We start from the raw sequence: 19,118 nt of genomic DNA, 5'->3' as shown, positions 1-19,118 counted from the left end.
CCACAAGGTTGCATCATTTTACATTCCTTTTTTATTTTTTACATTGCCAGTGGGAATTTTATTGTTTGAAGTATATTTTATTGATTATGCTATTACAGTTGTACCATTTTTTTCTCCCCTTTATTCCCCTCCGTCCTGCACCTTCCCTCCCACCCACATTCCCCCCCACCTTAGTTCATGTCAATGCGTCCTACTTATAAGTTCTTTGGCTTCTCCATTTCCTGTATTGTTCTTAACCTCCCGCTGTCTATTTTGTACCTACCATTTATGCTTCTTATTCCCTGTACCTTTTCCCCCCATCCTTCCCTCTCACCCTCCACACTAATAACCCTCCATGTGATCTCCATTTCTGTGGTTCTGTTCCTGTTGTAGTTGTTTTCTTAGTTTGTATTTGTTTTTGTTAAGTTCAGTTGTTGATAGTTGTAAGTTTGTTGTCAGTTTACTGTTCATAGTTTTGATCAGCTTCTTTTTCTTAGATAAGTCCCTATATCATTTCATATAATAAGGGCTTGGTGATGATGAACTCCTTGAACTTCGCCTTATCTGGAAAGCACTTTGTCTGTCCTTCCATTCTAAGTGATACCTTTGCTGGATGGAGTAATCTTGGAAGTCGGTCCTTGCCTTTCATGACTTCAAATACTTGTTTCCAACCCCTTCTTGCCTGTAAGGTTTCTTTTGAGAAATCAGCTGATGGTCTTATGGAACTCCTTTGTAGGTAACTATCTCCTTTTCTCTTGTTGCTTTTAAAATTTTCTCCATATATTTAATCTTGGGTAATGTAATTATGATGTGCCTTGGTGTGTGTTTACTTGGGTCCAACTTCTTTGGGACTCTCTGAGCTTCCTGGACTTCCCCGAAGTCTATTTCCTTTGTCAGATTGGGGAAGTTCTCCTTCATTATGTTTTCAAATAAGTTTTCAATTTCTTGCTCTTCCTAGTCTCCTTCCGGCACCTTTATGATTCTGATGTTGGAATGTTTAAAGTTGTCCCTAAGGTTCCTAAGTCTCTCCTCATTTTTTTTTTTTTTAATTCTTGTTTCTTCATTCTGTTCTGGTTGAATGTGTATTTATTCCCTTTGTTCCAAATAATTGATTTGAGTCCCAATTTCCTTCCCTTCACTGTTGGTTCCCAGTATATTTTTCTTTATTTCACTTTTCATAGCTTTCACTTTTCCCTTTATTTTGCAACCATACTCAACCATTTCTGTAAGCATTGTGATTACCAGTGTTTTGAACTGTGCATCTGATAGGTTGGCTATCTTCATTGCGTAGTTCTATTTTTGAAGTTTTGATCTGTTCTTTCATCTGGGCCATATTTCTTTGTCTTGGTGCACCTGTTACGTTTAAAGGGGCAGAGCCCTAGGTATTTTCCAGGGTGGGGCAACCCACCTCACTGCATTGTGGCACTGTATGTGGGGATGGGGGTCAGAGAGGGAACAGTGCTGCTTGCTCAGCTTTCCTCCAGCTTTCAGTCACTTCCCCTGCTACCCACAAGCAAATTGGGCCCTTCTGGTGCTGATTCCCAGGTGAGTGGGTTTGTGTAAATTCCAGGACCCCGTGGGTCTCTCCAATGAAGTCTCCTATGAGGCTGGAAGTTTCTCCTGCTGCTGCACCCCCCACAGATTTTTACAGCCAGAGATTTTGAGGCTTTCTTTTCCTGGCTGAAACTCTGGGTTGTGCAATCTGTCTTGCTCCCCAGTTGTTCTTTCTGGCTTATCTGCTCACAAATGTGGGACCACCTGTGTTTCCATCCATTGCCTTGACTGGTCCTCCATCCGCCACCTTGCCATGCATCCTCTCTGCCCCCGCTGCCCCGTCTCCGCCCATCCTACCAGTCTGGATGAATGTTTCTTCTTTAACTCCTTGGTTGTCAGACTTCCATACAGTTTGATTTTCTGGCAGTTCTAGTCGTCTTTTGTTTTCGAATTTGTTGTTGTCCTTCCTTTGGTTGTGTGAGGAGGCAAAGTGTATCTACCTATGCCTCCATCTTGGTCGGCTCATTTTACATTTCCACCAGCATTACACATGATTCCAGTTTTTTCACATTCTCACTGACACTTGTGATTTTCTGCTTTTTTTTTATTATCAGCATTTTATGTATAAAAATGTTGGAGTTGATTTAATAACCAGTAGTCTGATATTCAGTGTCTGTTAAGCTGTTGCCTTAATAGTTTTATAGAGAGAGAGGTATGAATCAAATACTTTGTCTAGAGAAGATTTGGGAAATCTGGTTGATCGGATACTGTTTCAAATGTTTACCAGTAAGACTTGTACCAGAACCCTTATTTTGGGTTTTGGGCCACTCCTGAGCAACCCCTGCAGTATTCACACTGCATTCTACTTTTAAGGAGAAAGGCAATTCATAACAAATAAGGTCATGCCAAGAACTTATTTAGAACCAAAGAGTTTTTTTGGTTTATGTGCTGGAGTCTGTTGAGAGTGGGTTTACTCATTTTTATCCACCAAATTGGAATAAACCTACCGTCCAAGAGCAACGTGGTACAACTTGTACAACTTGGATGAACAGACTTGGAGCATCCAGCATAAAACCAGCCCATTCCTGAAAGAAGAAGTGGAAAAATAGGTGGGATGAGAAAGTTCTGGTTCTTTTATGACATGCTTCCCTACCATGTGAACACTGCTAGTGGGTGCTGCAGGCACCACTGCATTAAGAGGGTCATGTCCATTACCAGTTCCAGAGAGCCCTGTGGATCACAGTGAGGGGTGGTATGGGGCATGGCCAGACCCTGGAGGGCGGCTGTAATGAGTGGGTTGAGTGCCCCCGCTGAGTGCTTCCCAGAATGACACCTCTCAGCTGGTCCTCTAAGCTGTCCACATATGCGCAGCCAAGTGTGAGGTGAGCCGGCTGGTGCAGGTTACAGAGGAAGCCGTTTTCACTGCGTGAGGCCTCCACGCCACTAAACTGGACACTGGTGGTGTGCAGGCCATGCAGCCCGCAGGGTAACCATGGACATCTGCTTGGAATGCCAGTTTTACTCAGTTTGGGTGTAGGAACTGCATAGATCACTTGAGGAGTAGAATGCAAACTGGATGATATATATTTTTGTAAGTATGAGACTGAAATTCATGCTTATTGGGCACTGAGCTGTGCGCCTAGATACTTCTCTTCACCCCCACCCCGTTCTTTCTATGTGTTTATTCTCTTCTGCATTGTTTTTCTATGAAAAAGCTCATTTGGGAAGCCTGGATGTTTGTGAAGGTCAACAGAGGCCTCAGAAAGGCTGGCTTGCATCTCCTGAAGGCAGAGTGCCAGTTAGGAGTAGGACGGCTGCAAGACCTTTCTTTCCTTCCTTCTTTCTTTCCTTCTCTCTTTCTTTTTCTGCCTGCCTGCCTGCCTACCTTCCTTCCTTTCTTCCTTCCTTCCTTCCTTCCTTCCTCTCTCTCTCTTTCTTTCTTCTTTCTCTTCCTGCCTTCCTTCCTTTCTTTTCCTTCCTTCCTTCCTTCCTTCCTTTTCTTTTCTTTTCTTTTCTTTTCTTTCTTTTTTCCTTCCTTCCTTCTATTTATTTATTTATTTGGGAGAGAGAAAGAGGGGAGAGGGAATGAGGGGGGGGGCATCGATTTTCTGTTCCACTTATTTATGCTTTCATTGGTTTCACTGGTTGATTGTTATATGTGCCCTGACAGGGGATAGGACCTGCAACCTTGGTGTGTTGGGATGACACTCTAACCAACTGAACTAACTACCTAGCCAGGGCTAACAAGACCATGCTCTGTATGTGTTCACTGTGATTTTGGACAATGATTTAGTTGTCCCAAGTCTGTTTCCACATCTCTAAAATGGGAATAATACCAGTGTCAGAGGACTGCTGTGGCATAAATGTGGTCATACCAGTACTGGGAAAACTGTGTGGTGAAGATGCTCTGAGGCTGTGGCTGTGGAAGTGTGGGTATATTAAGGAGACAGAGTCTCATCAGCCCCTCTATTGGCACCTCTCCTAACTTATTTGCATAGCAAGCCTTCTACCTGCTGCAATTCACAGCCACCTTTCTTCTCCTTCTCGACCTCTCCTCTCTGCTCCTCATCTCCCCCTAGGCACCTCTGCTTCCTCCCAACGTGGTATTAAGAGGGAGGGAAGGCTGGGTTAGGGGGGGTTTGGAGTGGCCTAAGACCATTCCTAAGGAATCCCCTTAAGTGACACATTTGGTGTGCTGCTCAAGGCTCTGGGGTGGGGAGTGGGGGCATCAATAGGCAGTGGATAGAGGGCTAAGAGGGGGAGCAAGGATTTTGAGGAACAGATCTAGGGCTGCTTGTTTAATCTTCATCATTGTCAACGCTGAATATTGGTGACCTGGCAAAATGAGCAATGTGGTTTGAGTATTTAAACGGAGTTATTACAGTAATTTATGTCACTGATTTAACTACTGATGCCCAATGAACTCTACATGGCTCTGTAGCAATTATGTGTGTTATTAGATGTGCCAGATTAACTTTGTTGAGCGAGCTTGTAGCCATAGAAGGAACTCTGCCCAGCTTCTTGATTATGAGCTGTCATCTGGCCTACTCATTGACAGCAAACGACCTGTAGTCCTTTTAACTATACTGCTGAGAAACAGCTGTGAAATGTCCTGAGCAACCTGTCCCTCTTCCCAAGAAGTTTAAAGACCTTTGGAAGGGTGGGGAGGGCAGGAGAGGCAGCTCTGAGGGCCGAGGGATGGAGCATCCTTGTCTTTACTTCTCTAGGTGTGTTGCCCAACTTCATCTCCCCTCCTCCAACCCCCTTTCAAACACTTTTAATCTAGAAAACTGGCCCTCTGATTGCATCAAGGAGAAAACTTTTTTCTTCCTCTTGGCTTTGCTGTTCTTTATCCTATAATTAGTTTGTCTTAAAGGGGCTTTCTAACCTTTCTTCAGCATTGAATGTGTGTTCTGTTAGAGTGTTAACTGTCAGGGGCACAGAGTCATTTCTCCCACCCCGTCTCATCCCTTCTCATTCCCACAGGCCTGCACAGTAACCATTTAGCTATTAGTTAGAGACTTTGCCACATACCAAAAGAAACACATTCTGTTGTTGTTGCATTTATTGGTTTTAATTATAAGGCACTTGGAAGGCATTTTAGGACTCTGCACCTTCATAATTTTCTACCAGCAGTTTGCACCTCGTGGACCAGTAATAAGAATAAATTTCCTTCTTCACTTGACTTTATAATCATAGACATTTTATAATCGGCCGCCTAAGTGCTAGCAGGGCTCTCGTGGCTGGAGTAGAAACAGTGACTGATGTCTGGCATTGCATTCAAACCCTCTAAGGAACTAGTGGCTAATGTACAAACTGGCTGTCTCCTCTGCCCTGCGGTAGACATGTGGTGCAAGGGGATGTACATGGTACCATGGGCCGGTCCCCAGACAAAAAAGACTTGCCTGAAGGAGATCAATTGCTAATTTAAATCTGCAGCAGAAGAAAAAGAATTATATTTAAGGTGGTTGCTGTCCTGGCTGTTGTATAAAGTTTGAGCTTTGGACTAAAGAATCACTATCTGAAAACCTTGGTGTCTTTCATTGTGTTTACAAGAACATCCATTTTTCTAAGCTTGGGACCATGTACTTTCTAAGAGCAGTGGTGCTTCATGTTAGCAGAAAAAGCATGCAACAAACCAAAACCAAAATGTTTTTAGCTTTGTTACCCACATGGGGTAAATTCTTTTCCACAAGAAAGTTACTCCCAGGGTGTTTTATACCCTTTCCAAGCAGTTTGCAAAGTCATGGTTTGTGTACGTTCTCTTCTGCCTGCAGGCTTGATGTTAGCTTCACCCACTGTTGCCAACTCAACTCCTTTCCCACATCAGCTATTCCATTTCCTCCCACCACTCCCCGTACTCTTGACATAAAAAAATAAAAATACGTTTGCTCTAATATAATAGGGGACCTCCAAAAGTTCAGTAAACACCGAACACCAAGAGTTGGTTTTAAAAACAAACCAGCTCTGTACTGAAGTTCTGGGACCCTCAGCAAAGCGCTTACCCCGTTTTTGTCTTAGTCAAGCAGCAGTAATAATACTTGTGCATCTGTCTGATGGGGCTGTTTAGTCATATGAGATCATTTACATGGTAGCACTTTATAAATGTATATGACTTCTATGAAACAGGAGAGCACGGCAGTTTTGGTTCAAGTCCTGCTGCTTGATGTTGGCACTGTACGTGGTGTTTTATGATTTCTTACAAGTCCCAGTTCTCGCAAACCCTAAATGTGTGAGCTGATGCCTGACCTACTTAAGACCAGAGAAGATTTTTTGCTCATGAGAACTAGCCTAAACTGCTTTAGTCCAAAATCGAGTTGAAATATATTTTTGATCCATGACTGTATTGTCAGCATAGCTTGATTTGCATAGCAGGATCCATTGGAGAGCTGAGTTTTTGGCATACTTTAAAAATTGACTGCCTTGAATCATGTGTTAATTCACACTAACAAACAGCATATGCTTGCATTAATAGCATCCTTCTGTTCTACACCACAGCCTTCTAATTGAGTCTGTTATATTACTTCAACTTCTCTTCTAAATATAAGTTTAATTTTAAGTCATCTCCTGAGTATATCCCTAGAACAGTGGGATGCTTCCACATTTTTTTTCTCTTTAATTATACAAACTTGTCTTTATGGAAATTGGCATATTGGGGTGACTTTCTGGTGCTGAGTCATGTGTGGTTTCCACCTCCACCATCTGAAGTCACAAAATGAGTTGGCTGCTCTGTGTTGACTTCCTTTTTCTTCCCCCGTACCACGCTCTTCATCATCCTGTCCATCCCGTTGCTAAAGTCTGCCCTTGCAAAGCATCCCCGTGTTGTTCTCTCTTCTCCCTAGTTCAGACTTGAAGGTTTCATGTCACAGAGGCTTGTTGCAGCCTTCTCTTCCTCCAATTCAGGCTCCTTACATTCATTCCATTTCAGTTTCCTCTTACCCTACCTGTTCTCCCTCATTAGCTTATCATACCCAAGCTACTTAGACCATGAAGGCCTTCCAACAAGGTATTATGGCATTAATCATCTTCCTCTCTGCTGTCTGTGAACATCCATTCTTTTTTTACACAATAAAACTGTCTAAATATTCATCGTAAATATTGAATGACTATGATCCTTTTCTTAGAAATACAACTGGGTCGATTAGTGGCAGGAAAGGCATTTTTGCAATGGATGTAGCATTAAGGCTTATTCCTCTTTATATATGTTTTAATGTTCAGTTACAGAAAATATTTTTTCTGTAACTGAACATTAAACAAATTTAATCTTTTATTACTCCTGATACATATACCATGATATACAGTGTTTGAAAAATGTTTGAGAATGAAAACAGTTAAAGGAAAAAACCTCAGAGCCCTCATTTGGAAATAAGTGCTTTAGTATTTTGATCTTTTCTTTTAGACTCCCCCTTCCCCAAATTATAATGCATATAATAACATAATCTTATTCAATTATAGTTAAGTATATTCAGTATGTGTATATGTGTGTGGAATTAAAATTGTGCTTTTTTTCATTTAACTTCAAATACATTCGGTTTGCAAATTATATGGAAGATAGGTGCTAAATCCACTAAAACTGACTATAATCAATTTTAGCTGATTATCTGTTGTTCTCATTATATATAAATTTTATGTTTTATAACATGTAATAATTGACTTAATTGAACTGTTAAGTACTTTTAAATACTATACGTAACTTAAAAATATAATTCTGAAAAATTTATACAGCAGTTTCCTGGGGTAGGTAGCATCATTCCCATTGTACAGATGAGGAATAAATGTCTGGTGAAATCATGCATGGCTGTGATGCTTATTATAGTCACTACCTTCTCCTCTCAGCCACACCCCTTTTTAATCAGCTATTTGTTAGTCTACGCAGAAATTTACCTTCTGGGGGGAAGAGGAGGGTGACTCAGATAACAAATGTTAAATTTCTCAAATGTGTTCTCAGCAGTTATTGATCATGTGACTTTGCTTATGAGACACCATATAAGTAGCATCATCATTCAGTTTTTGTTGTTTTCTGTTTTGGTCTTTTTCACAGTTCTTGTGTTCCTGACATAATCTAACTTGCAATACTGAATATAATATTTTTTCCGTTGTTGGACTACGTTTGAGATTTCTGCATCTCTGAGAAACAAGCCTGTGATTTTACTTTCTATACTTTCTCAAGATAGTAGCGTTAATTTACATGGTTTCCGCAGGAAAAGCAAAGTCACATAAATCTATCTGCGAATCACTGGGACATCAGGAATACCATTAATAGTGCCCTCAGAAGAGCCTCATGGTTGCTGGGCCAGTCATCCAACACTTACAGGCACGGGGGCCGTGGCCTTTTGGTAGAGTAGAAAGATCAGAACATTGAAATCAGAGTTCTCTCCTATCCCAACTCTACTATTGAAACCGTCTTTATGATCTTAGAATTATACCTAAACTTAAATTAACTAACCTCTCTGAGATTGTTTACCACCAGAGAAGTGGAGATTGAAATTCCTCTCTTAAAGGGGGTGCCGGGGCAAAGAGATAATGTATGTAAAATACCTGGCACGTAGTAAGTGCTTATTAAGCGTAAATCCCCTCGTCTGCTGTTTTCCACACATGCTTCACAAAGAGTTTACTTTGACTGAGAAACACAACACGTGCAGGACACATACACAGAAAAGCCCTGCTCATAACCACGAGGTGGTTTTGTTTTCTCCCATTCACCTTTGAACTATTTGCAATTTATTGTTTTTTTCTCTCCTAATAGACAAGGGAAAATTAGGCCAAGACTCAACTATTGTATTGTCTTTTATGGCCTCCAGTTTTGTAGAAATATCTTCTGATATCCTGGGTTATTTGGGGTAATTTCTGAGAGGATAGGGACAGTGTTCACAGTGACTCGCTATTCCTTGAGAACAGCCTTGGGGACTGTCACTATTTAAACAGACCTGCTAAGTCTCTTTAAGAGTTGTAAGGTTTTATCATCCCTACAGGGCTGCTAATATTTTAGGTAAACATCTGCGACCTTAAAATATTCCTTATGTATAGAGAACAGGGAGAATCCTTAGGACCGGTTCTAACTAATCTGAAGTCTTTTGCTCTGACCATCTTAAGCCCAAAAAGTTCTTACCCAAGTAGAAATGAGTTGAATTCCTTTCCCTTCTTTTAAAAATAGTAGAAGATCCTCTAGACTAGAGATTTTAACACTGCCTTCTGTAGTTTGAACAGTTGGGAGTTAAAGTTTTAAAACGGGTCTTGGAAACTCGATACCACACTCTTCCTCCCCGAGGGCTGTGTGGGGATGAACAGTGTGTGGGCGCAGGCGGTGAGCACATGGAATTTTCCCATGCCTACTTGGTAGCAAAAGAAATGTGTTTTATTCCAGAAGTGTTTTCTGAAATTATAATTGTCTAAGAAATCCCAAATCTAGGGATCATTGCCTTTAATTCTCCTCCCAAATTGAGCAAAGTCCTAGACAGAGTCCTTCCTCCCATCTCAAGTGTGCAGGCTGGGCTGCCTCTGTAGAATGGCCTTAACATCTTATGGTCTGCTTTGAGTGTCTGGACCGTATATACAATGAAGTTGGGTATTCTTGTTCAGATTTGCACGGTAGACCAAAATTAGCTTTACTCTCATGTGTGCGATTTAGCAGTGAAATCCTGTCCCAGAAAGGTGTCCTCAGTTTTCCGTCAGACTGGCAGAAACAGATGGTGTCTCAGGAGCTCAAGGATGGTCACGTTAAAGGAGACAGCCACAGTCCCTTACGGCCATGTAGAGCCTGAGTATCCTCTGAAGTTCTGTATTGATTTATAATGTTGGAGAATTCCTAGAAAAGTGTGATGGGGGAGCAGCTCCAGGAAAGGTGTGGAGGGCAGGCTTTAAATAAAGTTCACCTCCCTTGGGAGCAGAACAGTGTAGCTGTGTCACCGTCGGGGTGCTGCACCTGGTAGGTGTAAACCCACCAAGGACGACATCTCTGCCTTTCACACGCAAAGCTGTGCACGCCATCCAGCAGCCTTTGCTACGCACTTCCTATTACCTGGCACTTTTTAAAGATGTAAAAGTGGATCAGAGGTGGGCCCCTGTACTGAGTGTCTCATAATTTTGGTGACTTGATAAAACCTCCCATGTTTTAACATGTGGAGGGGCGGTCTCTGTCGTTTCAGATTCTTTTCAGTGCCTGTGAATATGTATCCGGTTGCTAACAACTTTCAGGTTTGCCTATTTTTCAAAAGAAATTCAGATTAGAGAAGTTTGATCATGTGGTTCTCTAAAGCTTAAGATTAAGTAGCTGTGAAAGGCTTCGCCAGGCTGGTATATCCCGGACAAGTTTCCTGAGTGTATCCGCTTACTGGAAACTTTGACTTCGGGTTTTCTCATCTTTATATTCCAATGCTGTCTCCTGCCCTGGTTTTAGGGTCTTGGAAACAATTCTCTTTCTTCTAATGCCTTTCTTGAGGTATATGTGCCATTTCCGGTAGCCATTCTTTACGTTTTGAGAGTGGGGATATTTTCATTGAGATATTTTCTCCCAGGTAAAAGCTGGTCCCAACTCTTAGATGGTTCAATACACATTTGAATTGAATTACATACCTGAGGATATTCAGGGTTCCTTACAGAAATTTGGAGTCACACAAAATAACAATGTGTACATAAAATGCTAAATTGTGGCATATTTCCATGACTTGGTGATTCATATCATATTCCTAACCTGCTTTTCCTTAAAGGGACGTGCCTTAAATAGTACTGTTTTATGAAACAAGAGGTTCCCAACCTGGTTTTCTGATTCTTGCAGCTCTCCCCCCAGTTTATCCCCACCTATCTAAGCACCCTGTAATTATACCAAACTTTTCATTGTTTATAATGAAAACGTCATGAGGGATCTTGTGTGCCATACTTGTGACCTTGTGTCCAGTCCCTAGGACAGATTTGCACAAAGCAGCCACTTGAATATTTGTTGAATGAACAAATGAATTTTAACTCAAGGGACCTGGTGGCCTTGTTGTCTCTGTGTATGAAGGGAATGAGTAGAGCAGCCGGAAATAACAAGTAACCATGCCAACTCCTTATAAACGAGGTAGGTCTTGGGCTATTTTTACACTGGGTTTTGTGGGTGTTCTTTGGGAGATGGACTTCTTAATGTTCCTTCTGCCTCTAACTTCGAGTTCTACTTAAATACCTTTCTACCAACTCACTTTCATTCTGCTCCTTAAACCTTGTACAGTCCCTATGTCAAGATTTCCATAGAAACCTACTGCTTTAAAATACTGTCATTTAGCCAACATAAGCTAACATAACAAGTGGCATTTTGTGAGTTGCTAATACTTCAGGGAGTTGTGTTCTTCACAATGCCCTCAAGTTTCTTAGGATTCAGAGCAGCCAGGAAACATGAACTTTTAGAGGAAATTGCAGATAATTTACTTGCTTTAAAATAAAAGCAATTCTGAAGGCGCTTAATGATCTGCCCTCAGGTTTGGCCATGACAAGCATGTTCCCCAGCCCACTCAGATCTGGTAGTAGCGTGGGCAGCATGCTAAGGACCTCCATTCCAGCCCTGGCTCTGCCATTGACCCAGAAAATAACCACAGATGGTCCCTTTCCCTTGCATGACCCCAGTTTCCTCATTTGTGAGAAAGAGATAATGCCTATCTCGCAGGGTGATTGCGAGAACTACACAATAACATGGAAAAGTGCTTTATAGATGCTGAAGTTATGCTCAAGTGAACTCTTTTATCAGCTCCATGATGGCTCTTGAAATGACAGGGTTATTATCCATGCCTGTGGCTCTTATCAGAAGTTGCTCCTTAGAAACTGTTGAGTGATGCAGAAATATTTGCAGGCAACCTCTGTGGTACAGAAAGATCTGCTTTTGCTATGATTAAGGCTTTCTCAAACTTGTAACCTTGGCCTTCACTTTGGCAAGGGGTCATGAATGAAAGAAGGTGAGGCTGAAGTGTGTGTGGTTGAAAGGGCAGTTGAAGGTATGTGATCCAATGGGCCAGGTCGGAAGGGAAGGAAGGGGTGGGTAAAAGGAAGCCCCATGAGGGCACAGGTTTTGTTTGTTTGGTTCACTGCCCTATGCCCCATGCTGTCACTCGTGCCTAGCCCTTGGAGTCTATGAACTAAACGTGAGTTGAGAGAGGTCTGTGTAATGGTACTATATTTGCTCCATCCATATCAATGACCACGCCCTTATTTTATTCATGTAAATAGGCAAATAAAAGTTCCTCACATAGATATTTTAGAGCCCGTATATTAATCTTTTGTAATAAGGGATTATTTGGTCACTAAATATTTTTATGGAGCATGTAGCCTGTGCTGGGCACCAGGAGGCCACAGATTTATTTTCTAGGAGTTTACTGTCCAAGAAGGGAATAAGAGAGGTGCCAGGAGAGAGGGCATTTTGAGCAGGGACAATCAGGGACAACTTTGGGAAGGAAATGGCCCTTGAATTGAGCCTTAAACATGGATAGAATTCTACCAGCTGTGGCCATTCTGTTGCAATTGCAATTTAAGCTTTGTGAGTGTATTAATTCAAACATTAAGTCAAGTCTCCTCATTGGACAGGGTGATGTCAGAGTTTGAGAGCCCCCCTCAGTGCTCTCCTGGGCCAGAAGAATTGTACATAGGTTTCTGGAATCTTGCAGTCAAGGCAGAGGCCTAGGGACCAAGTGCTGCTGGGGCTTCTGCCTCCTCCCAGGAGGGTTGGTTGAGGCTGGAAGGAAGCAGCAGCTAAGGAGGAAGGTGGCGCTGAGAGTGCCCCTTTGCCCCCACTTACCAGTGGGGAGAGTAGACCGAGCACGTGGACTCTCACTGAGAGTCTGTATTGTTTTCAAACTTTGATGTGTCAGAAAGTACTATAAAATGAAACTATCCTGCTAAAAATGAGAGAGAGATTTTAGGCTGAAATTAAAATGAGAAACTGGAAGTCATGGGGTGTCCTGAGGATTAGCTGTTAGGAACGGTGGAGATGGAGGGTTAGGTGAAGATATGTGGGCATGCCAGGTAGCTTCTGAGAAAACCCAGGAGCAGAAAGTCATCATTTGCTAAGTACACTCATCCTAGGGTGATGCTAACTCAATTAGCGAGGATTCAGTGGAACGCAGTTTTTCAGCAAATGTTTGAGTGCTCTCTATGTACAGGGAACCGTGATAGAGTCGAGGGAGATGTAAAGATGCATCAAAAAGAATCCTTTCCTCTAAGGAATCCCCACTTTGCAGAGGCAGGCCTGGTGGAGTTACAGGGGGCTTCTGTGATGAGTGATGTAATAAAAATGCAAACCAAAGTGCTGAGGGGAGTAGATGGATGCTGACTTTGAGATCCTCTGAATTTGGCTTGAGAAGATGTCAATGCTGTCCCACGTCGAAGGTGGGGCAGTGGCTTTCCATGCAGAGAGAAGGTGGAGAGCAGAAACACTCAAACCCAAAAGGTTGTGGTGTGGCCCTGAAACATGGCGCTGCTCGGAAGGGGTGGCCACAATGTAGACTTCATGTAGGGAGGAGAGGGAAAGCGTTCCAGAACTTTGTTCTGTAGGGAATGGGGATCCATTGAAGGTTCTGAGATGAAGAATAACATCAGTTGGACTGTGTGTTAGAAAGGTGTTTCTGGCGGCCGTGAGGAGAATTGGTAGAGGAGGGGCTGTGGCTGGAAGGCCACTTGAGGGTTGTTGTAAGAGTTCCTGGGAGAGAGGGCTGGAACCTTGCAGGGGCCAGGCAGGGGAGGGTTGTTCGAGAGCCCTTGTACTTTTCCTTAACCTGGGAACTGTCTTCTAAAGTTAAATCAGATTCAGTTTGTTAAGAAAAAAAAAGATGCTTTTGACAAATACAAAGATTTGTATTTGTATCAGTGGTCTAGGATGAGGTCTCCCTGTTTAAAGGAATGGAGGCACAATGGGCAACTGGGAATGGTAGCGGGGTGGGCTGGGCCAAAGGATGGTGGTAAGTGTGGAAGCGCTTGCTCTTTGGGGCCTGCTTTTGTTATATACCAGCCTGTCCTGGTATTCTTCCATCTTTCACCTCTCTCTCTCTTTCCACCAGTTTCTTTTCCTCCTCACCCACAAACAGAGAGTCTTCCTGAAATTCTTCCATACTTTTTTTGCTTTCTCCGCCCTATCCAAATATGTCTAACCTTGATGTTTCTGCCTTTCACTGGGGAAAATTATCTCTCAGCCTGTTGGCCGGCTAAGGTGGGGTAAATTACCTGCCTCACAGAACCATGAGACTTAACTGAGAAACTGCTTAAAAAACACTTTGCCCAAGACGTTGAAACAAAGTAAGTGCTCAACAAATAAGCATCTAGTACATATCTGAGTTCTTTGAGGATTTGGTATTATTTTTAGATCTTAAATGTTTAGCATTGTACTTGCTCCAGTAAGAGTTCAAAATTTGATCTAAATTTCTTTTGACTGCCAAGATGATATTTTGGACTCCTCATCAGTAGGGCATGGGATTGGCCTTTCTTAGGGATGGATGGTTGACCTTCACATTCTTATCTCTTCTGCTTGGAACCAGGGGTCCCATTTATGAAAATGGGTGACTGGAGCTAGAAGCTGGGGAACAAGAAAGCACACACTTGACATTTCTGCCCCGCATGACTGTCCCTACAATACATATACTTTGTCTTCGTTAGATGAGTAATCTAACAAACAAGAAACCAAATTCGTTTCATAGCCATTGGAATTCAAGTTCAGGGTTGAAGAGGGAAAAGGGGTCCTTTTTATGAGAAAGGAGTGTTGTCATGTCAACTGACAGCTGAGTTGGCTGCTGTGGGTGCTGTTGAGATTGTGGCCAGAGAAAGTGCTGTCAGGAAATGGGGAGCTGGGTTCTCTACATAAAATCAAAGCTGAAGCCTGCAATTTTATAAGCTAGGCTTGTGTTGGAATAAAGAGCGTGGGCTTGAGAACTCTGTTCACTTGCTGTATCCATTGCTTTTTTTCTTTTGGGTACCTGTTGTCCAGGAAGATTAGTCTCATAAAGGCCAAGAATTAAGTGAGGGAGGAATTTTAGAGACTTTGGCATCTGTAAAAATAGGATTTGGGTTGGATGAGAAGCCTTAATTCCCTGTAGGAGCAGAAAAACACAAATCTTTGTAGATTCTTTGTTCAACCTCAAAAGTTCCAGGATGATCCAAGCTGAGCCACTGGACCAATTCCACAAGCTTGTGAAGGGAAGTTGTTGCAAGTTGGCTATAACTGATTTGAGGCTAACTCCTACGGCATCATTTATGAAATCCGATTGCTGTTCTCATTCTATTACTAGTCATTTCAAACCATACTTCAGTATTGCTTTTTTTTTCTTTTAGAAATAATATAATATTGTAAAATTCAGAGCAAATCTCTTTCTACAGTTGGCACTTCAGTGTCCCTGTGTCTCACTGTTCCTTGTCGAACGGCGTGTGAGTTTGTTCTAGCTGGTTGTTTCAGGTGTTTAGTTGGTGAACACCACCCTTGTAGTAACATGATGTTACCCTCTGTTTCCAGCTATTGTGGATGATGAAAGGCTCTCTGCAGAGGAGATGGATGAGAGGAGGAGGCAGAACATCGCTTATGAATATTTATGCCACCTAGAGGAAGCCAAAAGGTGAGATCCAGACTTCGGCTATTTGCATACCTTCTATTGGAGATAAGGTTTGCGATGTTACTCATATGCTTTAACTAACTCATTTATACTTTTGTTGGTAACAGGCTAATGGGAGAAGAACCACCTGTGTTTTGGAAATAATCAAGCAAAATTGAGAAAAAGTTACTACCACAGCCAAGGTCAAAGCACTAGGAAGGCAACTGCTCTTTTTCCTTCTTCAAAGTCTCCTAGGAAATGTCCGAGCAAGTTGCAGATTATTTCAAATTTCTTATCCCACTGGCTTGTATGTGGGGGAGCAGCCAAGAGTTAAATCAATTTCCTTCTTCCCCAGAGCTTCCTCAGATATTTCCCCAGCCCAACCCCAATGATTATAAATGCCCAGTAGGACAATAGCCTTTTGGACTGAAGTCCATTGATCACTGAGCTAGAGGGTAGGATTATGACAGCAATCTTCTCTCTAATTCATGGGTGTGTTTCACTTAGGATATGTTGTCCCTAAACTCATGCTGACTCTTAGACTTTTTCGAGTGTAAGTAAATGTTGGGTTCTCCAAGGAGAAAGTGAAGATAAAGAAGATATTTGCACTCAGGCTTCTGTGTCGAAGGAATCAGGCAAACTTTGTCCTTTGGATACTGCGGTGTTCACACGCCATGAGTTAGCTTCTGGTTAATGCTTTGTACTGTAATGGAGCAACAGTGCTGTTCCACTGTCAGATGGTATGTTCCAGCTCTCTTCTCTTTAGAGGAAATAAACAGTTAGTGGTCATCCGTGTTAATTACCAAGTAGCTATTTACAGAGCTATTCATTAGAAGAATGAGGTTTTTCAGTCAATGTTGTGTAGAACATTCAGTGATACCTTTGTGCTGCTTTGGCCTCATAATTGCTTAAAAGAGCATTTCCCAGGGTTATTTCATATTTTAAGTGTCCTGTATCTATAAGCTGTACAACTAAGTTTTAAAGGTTATTTAATATGTCTTTGAAAACTACAGTGAAATTGCAGGTCACTGAAGACTCATTTTCAGTCTAAGGTTATTAAAAATACGCTTTTAATCAAATTGCTAAAAAATTAGATAAGGAGAGTGATTCATAAACATTCAAAATCGACATGCTTTTAATGAAAAAGTTTAAGGAGAGTTCCTGGGAACGTCTTGCTGACACACACTCTGCATTCCGAGTTTTTCCTCCTCTTTTGTGTGAGTGGGAAGCAGTGTCACGCAGAGAAGGTACATGGTTGGGAGTCAGCAACGGAATTGCCTGGTCCCAGCTTCAGCACTGCTGAGCGGTGTGACTTGGGCGGGCCATCTACTCTGTGGGAATTTCAGTTTTTTCTCTCTGTAATGGGATGACAAAGATGTTACCACCAGCTGCCCTACTTACTTCATGGATTTTTTTCCACCTAAAAAAATCCACTAACATCGAGAAGGTGTAAGGGTTCTGTAAACTGTAGTGCCAGTCAGGTGTATGGTGGTAACATAAGCACAGTTTACTCCTGAATGTATCAAAATGGTATCAGTATAGCTTGAAACCTTGCCATCTTCTTTAGTAGTGTCAAAATTCTATGGTTGAATTTTGTTTTAGGAAAGTCAACATAACACTTAGCCCAGGTTCTTTGAAGAAAGCTTCTTTAGGAATAGTTTCATTGAAAGAAAAGGCTGTAAAATACATAGCTTTTCCTTTAAGATGGTTTTCATAAATTGATTTTACAAGAAGATTTTTGATGTATGTGCTTATGAATCTTTTATTAAGATCTGAACACTTTTTGTGACTTTCAGGAAAGCTGCTTTTTGGTCAGGGAGTATGTAAACATTATGTGGCTATTAATAGATATATCAGTATACATGCTGTGATTTCAGAAAGTATAGTATGCAGAATTCTGACAATGTTAATGCCTTAGAAATTTGCCATACTGGGTTTCTTATAGTGCACGCATGTGTGTGTGTTCATGTGAGTATAGCTGGCTTACAACATTGAGTTTTTACTAAATGATATACTTAGAATGTGTAAGTTTATCAAGGAACTGTTTCTTATTTCTTATTTCAGTTGAACTGACTTCGGTACTTTTTAACTAGACATGTGTTGGTTCTGTGTTTGTGCCTTTTTTCTTTATGTCCAGAAGTGAGAACTAGAAGGATTTCTAGTTTGTATGTACTAAAGATTCAGAATTGTAATAGTTCAATATATCTTTAACTTTGGTTTTAGTGATTTCAAGATTCTGTGACAATATCGCATCATTTAAAAGTTCCTTCAGCTCAGATGGTTGGAGGATCATCCCATAAACCAAAAGGTTGCAGGTTCGATTCCCGGTCAAGCCATATGCCTGGGTTGTGGGTTCAGTTCCCAATCAGGGTGTGTGTGTGAGAGACAGCCAATTGATATTTCTCTTTCACATCGATGTTTCTCTCCTTCCTTCTCTCTCTCCTTTCCTTCCCCCCTGTCTAAAATGAATAAATATGTCCTTGGGTGAGGATAGTGAGGATAAAAGAAAGTTCCATCAGAGGGATATACCTACCAACATTACAGAAATAAAAAGGACAATGAGGAAATACTGTGAATAATTATATGCCAATAAATTATAAAACTTAGGTGAAATGGACAAATTCCTAGAAAGACTCAAACTAACAAAACTGACTCAAGAAGAAATAAAAAACCTAAATAGACTTATAACAAGTAGAAAGATTGAGTTAGTAATCCCCAAACTTCCCACTCTTGCAAAAAAATGTAAGAGGGAAGACTTTCCAACTCAATCTGTTGAGACCAGATACCAATATCTTTGTCTAGTTTTGGTATCTGATACTAAAACCAGACAAACATACCTCAGGAAAACTATAGACCAAAACCCCTTAGCAGTACAATACAAAAATCCTCAACAAAACACTAGCAAACTGCATTCAGTAGCATATAAAGAGAACTATATACCACCAAGTGGAATTATCCCAGGAATGCAAGCTTGTTTTAACCCCAAAATCAATCAATAAGGACAATTCAATGGGGAAAAAAAGTCTTTTCAACAAATGATGTTGAGACAACTGTATATACACAGGAACAAAATTGAATTTGTATTCCTACTTCACACCATATACAAAAATTATCTTAAAATGGATTGTTAATCTAAAAGTAAGAACTGCTACTATACAGCTGGACTTCATACCAGAAGCATGAGCACAAGAAGAAAATAAATTAGACATTATAGAAAATAAATATTTTGATTTAAAGGATACCATCAAAGAAGTGAAAAGACAACCCATGGAATGGGAGAAAATATTTGCAAATCATATATTTGATAAGAGACTTGAATCTAGAATATAAAAAGAACTCTCACAACTCAAAATAAAAAGTCAATAGCCTAATTTTAAAATTGGCAACAGTTCTGAATAGACATTTCTCCAAATAAAATATACAAATGGACAACAAGAATGGGACAGGGTGCTTAACATTAGTCATTAGGGAGATGCAAATCAAAACTACAATGAAATGCCACTTCAAACTAGGATAGCTATAATCAAGAAAGCTGACAATTACAAGTGTTTGCAAGGGTGGAGAGAAACTGAAACTCTCATACATTGCTGGTTGGATTGTAAAATGATGCAG

The 19,118-nt window shown here is 41.2% G+C and overlaps 1 protein-coding gene across 2 annotated transcripts in view; it reads left to right on the top strand.

Moving 5' to 3' along the window:
- IQGAP2 (IQ motif containing GTPase activating protein 2) overlaps nt 1-19,118 on the top strand; it is a 263,135-nt gene that overhangs the window by 28,096 nt on the left and 215,921 nt on the right. Inside the window, exons 1-2 of one of the 2 annotated variants that reach the window (XM_045197804.3) lie at nt 587-715; nt 15,431-15,530. In XM_045197804.3, coding sequence (XP_045053739.2) covers nt 691-715; nt 15,431-15,530 — 125 coding nt within the window. In that variant the 5' untranslated portion in view covers nt 587-690. Of the gene's footprint in view, nt 1-586; nt 716-15,430; nt 15,531-19,118 lie in introns of those variants that run through there. The other variant, XM_024563618.3, reaches the window with a different exon arrangement.

The sequence above is a fragment of the Desmodus rotundus genome, chromosome 1 (assembly GCF_022682495.2).
Source record: "Desmodus rotundus isolate HL8 chromosome 1, HLdesRot8A.1, whole genome shotgun sequence".
In the NCBI taxonomy this organism is placed as follows: Eukaryota; Metazoa; Chordata; class Mammalia; order Chiroptera; family Phyllostomidae; genus Desmodus; species Desmodus rotundus.
This window is presented reverse-complemented; position numbering and strand designations above follow the sequence as displayed.